Source organism: Acanthisitta chloris, unplaced genomic scaffold (genome assembly GCF_000695815.1).
Source record: "Acanthisitta chloris isolate BGI_N310 unplaced genomic scaffold, ASM69581v1 scaffold21794, whole genome shotgun sequence".
Taxonomy (NCBI): domain Eukaryota; kingdom Metazoa; phylum Chordata; class Aves; order Passeriformes; family Acanthisittidae; genus Acanthisitta; species Acanthisitta chloris.
The window spans coordinates 2,931-9,866 of NW_008669040.1; the positions used below are offsets into that span (position 1 = coordinate 2,931).

The 6,936-nt window shown below is 59.7% G+C and overlaps 1 protein-coding gene across 1 annotated transcript in view; it reads right to left on the bottom strand.

Moving 5' to 3' along the window:
* The window catches only part of CTNND1 (catenin (cadherin-associated protein), delta 1), a gene marked incomplete at its 3' end in the record, with an annotated part of 12,913 nt that overhangs the window by 2,885 nt on the left and 3,092 nt on the right, over positions 1-6,936 (bottom strand). The window contains 8 exon segments of the mRNA XM_009073180.1: positions 3-62; positions 1,018-1,086; positions 1,339-1,356; positions 1,739-1,892; positions 2,357-2,474; positions 2,749-2,932; positions 3,026-3,486; positions 6,655-6,936. The exon segment at positions 6,655-6,936 is cut by the window's right edge and continues 31 nt beyond it. Coding sequence (XP_009071428.1) covers positions 3-62; positions 1,018-1,086; positions 1,339-1,356; positions 1,739-1,892; positions 2,357-2,474; positions 2,749-2,932; positions 3,026-3,486; positions 6,655-6,936 — 1,346 coding nt within the window.

Consider the following 6,936-nt stretch of genomic DNA (forward strand, 5'->3'; position numbering starts at 1 on the left):
GCTTTCCTTCAGGAGAGAGATGTATATCCGCACCACCTCTGGCTGGAAGAGGAGCTCATAGCCTGCCAAGAGGACAGGCGTGCGAAAGGTTTACCCAAGGGCTCTGCTACCATCTGACTAGTCCAAACGAACACTGCTGGGCAGACAAGGGCTAGAAGCTTCTACCCAGGCCCCCTGGAGATGGGATCCTTGGCACAGAGGGAGCCAGGCTACCCTGGCGTATCAGAAATCCCAGCCCTGTTCAGAGATGCCATGGCTGCCACCCACAGTGCCCAGTGCACCGCTGCAGCTCGAGAGGGATGTGGGCTGAGCCGCAGCACTGCTGCCATGAGTGAGGAGACCTCAATTCCAGTGCCACACCCAGCCCAGGCACCGGCACATGGTGGGGCAGCACACGTGGCAGCCAGGCACAGGGAGCAAAAGGCTCAGCTGCACTCTCAGCAGGAGGAAGGGAAACACCCCAAGCTATGGCCACCAGCACCCCTCAACCATCAGGGACCAAGGGCCCTGGCCCTGGCCCTCAGCACCATGGCACGCTCAAGCCCTGGCCCAGGGGCTGTGATTCACAGGCGGAGAGACGCTTGTCCCCAGAGGCTTCTCAGAACGACCCTTCCCCTCATGCTGGAGAACACTTTAAAGCAGAGATTCTGTCTTTAAATCCTGCCTGTTCTTCATGCCCAAGAGAGAGAAGCAGGCAAGAGGGCAAGAGTGCAGGAAGTCCGAGACCACCACAGAGGGCTGTGTCACTATGCTCAGCCCCTGGGGCAACGGTTCCCTCTGAAGTCTATCCTGAGGCAGTGCTGGCCTCGTCCACGCACAAGCATCCTCACAACTGGAAACAGAGCCAGTGTTTTAACAGGCACTCAGGCAGCCAGGAACAAACCTCTCCAAAACAAGCCTCTGCCCACTGGAGAGGATCACTTCAATGGGAATCAGCTCCACTCACTCCTCTCCCAAGCTGCTGAGGGAAAACCTGTCCTGACACCCAAGCCCTGCACAATCATCCAAGGAACACACCTTTGGCTGGAGTTGTTCTTTTGGGAAAATCCACCGTGTCAGCACCAGGGTCCTCTGGGAGCTTTTTACCTTCAAAGGGCAAGCAGAAGGGCATGACACTCCTCCTCTCCCCGCCCACTCCAGCCCAACAGCTCTTTGCCACTTGCAGGAACAAGCCTAGAGGCGAGCTGAAGCCAAGCGACCAGCGTGTCCCAAGAAGGGACATCAGGGGCATTAGCCACACTGCAGGCAGTAAGTGCCCAGATAGGGAGGGGGGACAAAGAGAGCTGGAGAAAGCACCCAATCAAACCACAGAAAAAGTAAAACCAAGAGCGCACTCACCTCTGGAGAACCACTCGTCTATTGGTGAGGCGGAGAGAAGGACAGAACAGAGGGGAGGCAGGAGGAGAGAGGTGCCGACAGCATCATGGGGCAGATCATTTGGCAAGAAAGCAAAGGGAAGGGGAAGGGGCAACACAGGAGAAAAGGGAAGGAGCGGAGTTAGTGGACATGTATCCATCACCGTCCCACCACCACAGAAACCCACCACAGCTTGTGTCGAATGCTTTAGTAAGTAAACAGCAGCTCCCAGAGCAGGGACCACCACATTTCCAGAGAAAGCTGCAGTTTGGGCTTCACACACTGCACCCAAGGAGCACAGAAACCCCAGACCACCCTCAAGACCTGTTGCAGTGGGTCTGTTTCTATCCCACTCCCCCCCTGCTGCTGTTGGTTCACAAACCTTTGCCTTTCTTGGCACCAAAGCAGCTCGCGGCGTGGGGCCCAGCGTTGTTGGCAGGGGCCAGGGGAGTCTCCTGGTAGCGCTCGGCGTGGGGGATCTCACGGTGGACTTGGTAGGACAAGTTTCTCAGCAGGCACACACAGTTCTCCACCAGCTGAGGAGAGAGTCAGTGTCTGAGAGCAGCACTGAGTGTGTGAACAAGGGCCCAGCACAGCCTTCAGCCCACCATCAGCCCAAGGGCATCTGAGCTGGGGCAAGGGGGATGTGCAACTCCATCCCACAGAGAGCTGGAGCACACCCCACCCCACAGCTGACACAGCCAGTGCTGTGGGCATGAACTCATACCCTGAGGGGCCAAAAACCTTTCTGCCATAAGCATGAGAGGTCCACGGAAAGGCTCAAGGAAAATTCAGGGCAATGCCTTGCCAAGGCACATCAGGGAGCCCTGAACCAGGGAATAGCAGCACAGGGATGAGTGACACCACCAGCCCCCTGCTGGGAGGCCAACATTCCTACCGCCCCAAACCGCAGGTTGAGTGCCAGACACCTCCTGGTCCAACAATGCCAGGTACATCCCCCCAGGCTCCCTCTTCCCCAACACCAGCCCTGCTGTGGTACCTTGCTGTCTGAGTCTTTCTGGCCAATCTCGGACTGCACAATGTAGATCAGGGCATCCACCAGTCCGTCACATTCCCGGAGCTTCCGACGGGCCTCACTCCGCTCTGAGCTCACGTTCCTGGCAGGCAGGAGAGAACCGTCATTGGAGAGACAGCTGAGGGCAGACAAGGGGCAGCCCACACCCCACAGAGCTCGAGAAAGAAAACAGCTCTGGCAGCTCCCCTCACTGAGGGAAACTCCTCCAAAATCAAGGTCTGCACCACCAGCTGCTGTCCTAACAGAGCAGCAGCTCCACAGAGCTCTGACAGTCCCAGGAACAACCAGGAAGGAGCACTGCAGCAGCCCAAGCCCAGGCCAGCTCTGTGCCAGCAGCTGGCAGCCCCCTCCCATACCTAAGGCAGCCAGCAGTGTTGGTGAGCACCGACTCCCACTCGATGTGGCGCGGTTTGGAGTCCTCGTTGGGCTCCCGCTCCCAGCCAGAGCGGGGAATGACCACCTCATCGGTGAGGGCATGTAGTGCATGATCCACAATGGCCATCTTGATGGAGTCGTGCGAGGACAGGTTCCACAGCGTTCCTGCAACGCCACAAGTGCAAGGTGAGCACTCAGACCCCAACCACAGACCTCACCCAAAGGATTAGCCTGTCCTGTCCTCCCTGGAGCCGTTACCTGTGATGACCTCGGTGAGGTCCATGTCATGGGCTTTCCGCAGCAGGCGGACCAGCGCGGGCACCCCGTCACAGTTCTTGATGGCGATCTTATTGTCTTGGTCCTTGCCGAAGGAGATGTTCTTGAGGGCCCCACAGGCTCCATAGTGCACCTCTTTCTTGGGGTGGTCCAGCAGCCCCACCAGCACGGGAATGCCCTTCAGCCTGCGCACCTCCGTCTTCACCTTGTCGTTGCGGTAGCACAGGTGCTGCAGGTAGGCAGCTGCGTTGGACTTGACAGCATCCAGCCGGAAGCTCAGCATGGCTATCACCTCAGGCAGCTCCGGCTGGCGCCAGTTGCCCGGGGGTGGACCTCCTTTCCGCAGGCTGTCCAGACTGGCCAGGCTGCCCCGCTCGTGCTGAGCCAGCGGGGCCCAGTAGTACCGGTCAGGAGCCACTTCATCCACCAGCATGTCTTCATAACTCCTAGGAGAGAGGGCAGTGGGTGTCAGCACAAGCCTGGACCTGGGGGAAGGCTGTGCCCCCTCCAACCCACCAGAAGGAACGAAACTGGATCCTGATCTCTGACCCCTGTGGAGGCAGGAGCCTGCCCCATAGGCAAGGCGTGCTGTTGCCCCAGGCACAGGCCGAGTTGGGCACCAGGAGACACCCAGGCTCCAGGGATCATCCTCACAGCTCCTGGCACAGGCCTGGGGACCAGCCATAGTCCCACACCTCTGTCCTGGCCAGGAGCAGCTCACCCACAGACTGGCAGTACCAGAAACGAGCCCCAACAAGCACATGGAAGCTCAAAGTGCAACTACTGCCCCAAATGCCAAAGTGACATTTAACACACTCAGAACACACACCGCCCAAAATCCCAGATTCTCTCCCTATTTTTGCAGTCACTGGCAATAAAATCCTTCCCCCAGTCAGGTAGGGGAAATCCAGCGATTTCCAACAGAAGAGGATGGGAGGGGACTTGGCACTTTAACAGAGGTGCCTACAGCTCTGTCACCCCTGCCATGGCAAGCACTGAGGACACACAAACAAGGCCCAAGGAAAGGTTTCCATGCTCCAGCTCACACCTGCGCCATAGGCTGCTCAGCCGCCTCCTGAGCTCTCCTGCATCAGGTACAGGCAGCCCCTGGGCCCTGAGCAGGCAAGGAAATATATGACAAGGATGGCAGCCCTACCACCACTTCCCTACCTGCAGCCTGTCACAACCTTGCCAAAGTCACTCTGGGCAGAGCCACTTCACAGCCACACACCTGCTGGGTGCTGCAGCTCTGGCAATGTGCTGCCAGGCTGGCTCCAGCACATCCCAACAGGGACATGCCACATGCCTGGCTGCTCAGAGATGCTGAGCAGCGCAGCAATGACTGCTGCAGGGCACAGCGCTCAGTGCACCATGCCAGCCTCCACCAGCCCTGCTGCAGCACGGGGCCAGAGCGAGACACAGCCGTGCGCCAGCAGTGCAAACAAGCCACCAGCCCCTGCCAACACGGCCGGCAGCTGATCCCACTCCCGTGCCAAGAGTCACACTGCCCCAACGGGAGCTCCTGCCCTGCCACGAGGGTCTCGGTGCCAGATTCCACCCTGTTCCTACGAGTGAGATGGGGTTGGCAGGGAGGGGAGCACCCCCCTTCCTTCCTCCCCTGCAGAAAGGGAGCTCCAAGAGCCCCAGGAGCAGGGAGCAGCCTGCTCTGCAGCCAATGGCAGCCAGCACACGCGGCGTCCCTCAGCTCAAGGCGCTCCCGCGTGCCTGGCGAGCTGCCTCCCTGAAGGAAGTCGTTAACAGCCAGGCCCCTGCTCAAGACAAACATCTCCGAGGCAAATGGGACGCTGCTCTCCCCATTCCCATTCCTGCGAGCCGGGCAGCAAGTGCAGATGGTAACTGAGAAGGTGGGGGACAAGCCAAGCTCAACAGTGCCTGGATTCCACAGATTGCTGTGATCTTTATCGGTCTGCCCGCAGAGGGAGAGCCGGCTCAGGGGCCCACCAACCCATCTTTCATACTCTGCATCACCTCCACAGGACAAGCTGACAGCTTCAAGGGCTGCCCTTGGAAGTGGCACCTTCTCCGTTAGTGTGACCCAAGTCCCTGGGTCTCCCACCCAGCTGCAGCTCCTGCACTTGGCTCCTGTAGCTCCTCTTCTCCAGGACCTCAAGGGGCAGGAGCATGGACACCTTCCAGCCCAGCAAAGAGGGCTCATGGTCTCAAAGGTCACCCAGAGAGGGCTCAGCCCCTGGTGCTGGGCAGGACACAGCCCAAAGTAGGTTCACAAGCCAGAGCTTGTCTGGCGAAGCAGCCAGGGGTCAAACACCTGTGTAACCCCTTCTGCCCAAGGTGCTCACTGAGGGGCAAAATGTGACAGCCACGTGCTCAAAACTGCCTACACTGGCTTCTCCCAGACTGCCTGAGAGGGGAGAATTCCCCCAGCCGCCCTGAGAGGGAAAAAGCCTGCAGCAGCCCTGCCTGCCCTCCTCCAGCTGGCACAAACTGCACAAGGCAAGGTGGCTGGGGAAATTCATCCGGGCGAGCAACTGCCCCGACTGGTTCAGCACAGCCCAGCGGCACTTGTGCTGGCACCAGCCACAAGGACAGACAAAGCTGCTCCTTCAGTCCCTCCAGCAGCCGGGAGCTACTGTGGATTTACAGCTCCTCTGGATTGGACAGATCTCCACAGGAGCTGACAAGAGCCTCCTCTCCCCCAGGTATCTCCTGCCTATGTCTCAGCAGCTTAGACAGCCTGTGCTGAGCCTTACCTGTCTGCCTGGGCCCACCCCGGAGCACTGTGGAGGTGTACCATCCATCCCAGCCTGCTGACACAGTCCCTCCCTCCATCTTCAGGACCCTGGCACAGCCTCTTGCTCCACTCCTACCTCACCACCCCCAGATCCATCCCACAGCACCTGCCCGATGGCCTGGCCAGGAGCAGAGCCAGCAGACAGCTGGCACAAGGGACCAGCGGACAGGAGTTATGTTCTCAGGCAGATGACATCCCAGGTGCCTGGCCGCTTGCCCAGCTGGGCAGTAAGGATCACCAGGACCCTGTTCCAGCCCCCAAGTCCAGCACAGCCCAGCAGGGCAGGTGCTTTACAATTAGACTGAAGGAGCCACCATCACCCACAGACACACAAGGGGGAGAGAAGCTGCTGCTGCCAAACAGGTTGAGCAGCTTCTCCCACCCTGCCCCGCAGCGGGGCTGGGCTGTGCAGGAACGCTGCCGGGGCACCACGGGGCTGAGCCCTGCTCGCCCCAGCCTGGGCTCAGCTCAGCTTCCCTCCCCAGGGCTGCTCTTGGTTTGGGGAGAGAGTGATCACAGGGCTGCTGCAGCTCCCGATGCACAGCCCACAAAGGCACTGCTCCCAGCAGGATATGCCAGGCTGCGGCACAGACAGACCAGCCACCGTTGGGGTGGCACACAGGGAAGGGCCTGGAGCTACATTCAGCTGCCCAGTGGAACTCCTCGCTGCAGGATGGCAGGCTCAATTAGCACCCAGGTTTAACCACCAATTAAGCGGACAATTAGAAGTGGATGAAAGCTTTCTCCTGCATGACTTAGCACACAGTATTGTCTCCATGATGCTCCTTCCTCCAAGGAGGGTGAAGTTCAAGTGATCCCACAGCACCCCCGGCCCCAGAACCTCCTGCCACGTACCTGAGCCGCCGAGGGGTCCCCGGCCCGCCTGGCCGTGCCATAGTCAGACATGAGCCCGTAGTCCACATCTTCAAAGCCCACGCTGCGCTGGTCATCCTCCAGGCCATAGGGCTCAGGGTGGAAATGGTTGAGGTCCATGTTGCTGCCCCCAACACGCACTTGGGGCTGGGGGCCATAGATGTCCTGGCGGCTGGGGGCCCGGTAGGTGTCCATGGAGGGGCGGTAGCGCTCGTCGATGCGGGTGACACGGGACAAGCTGCCGTAGCTG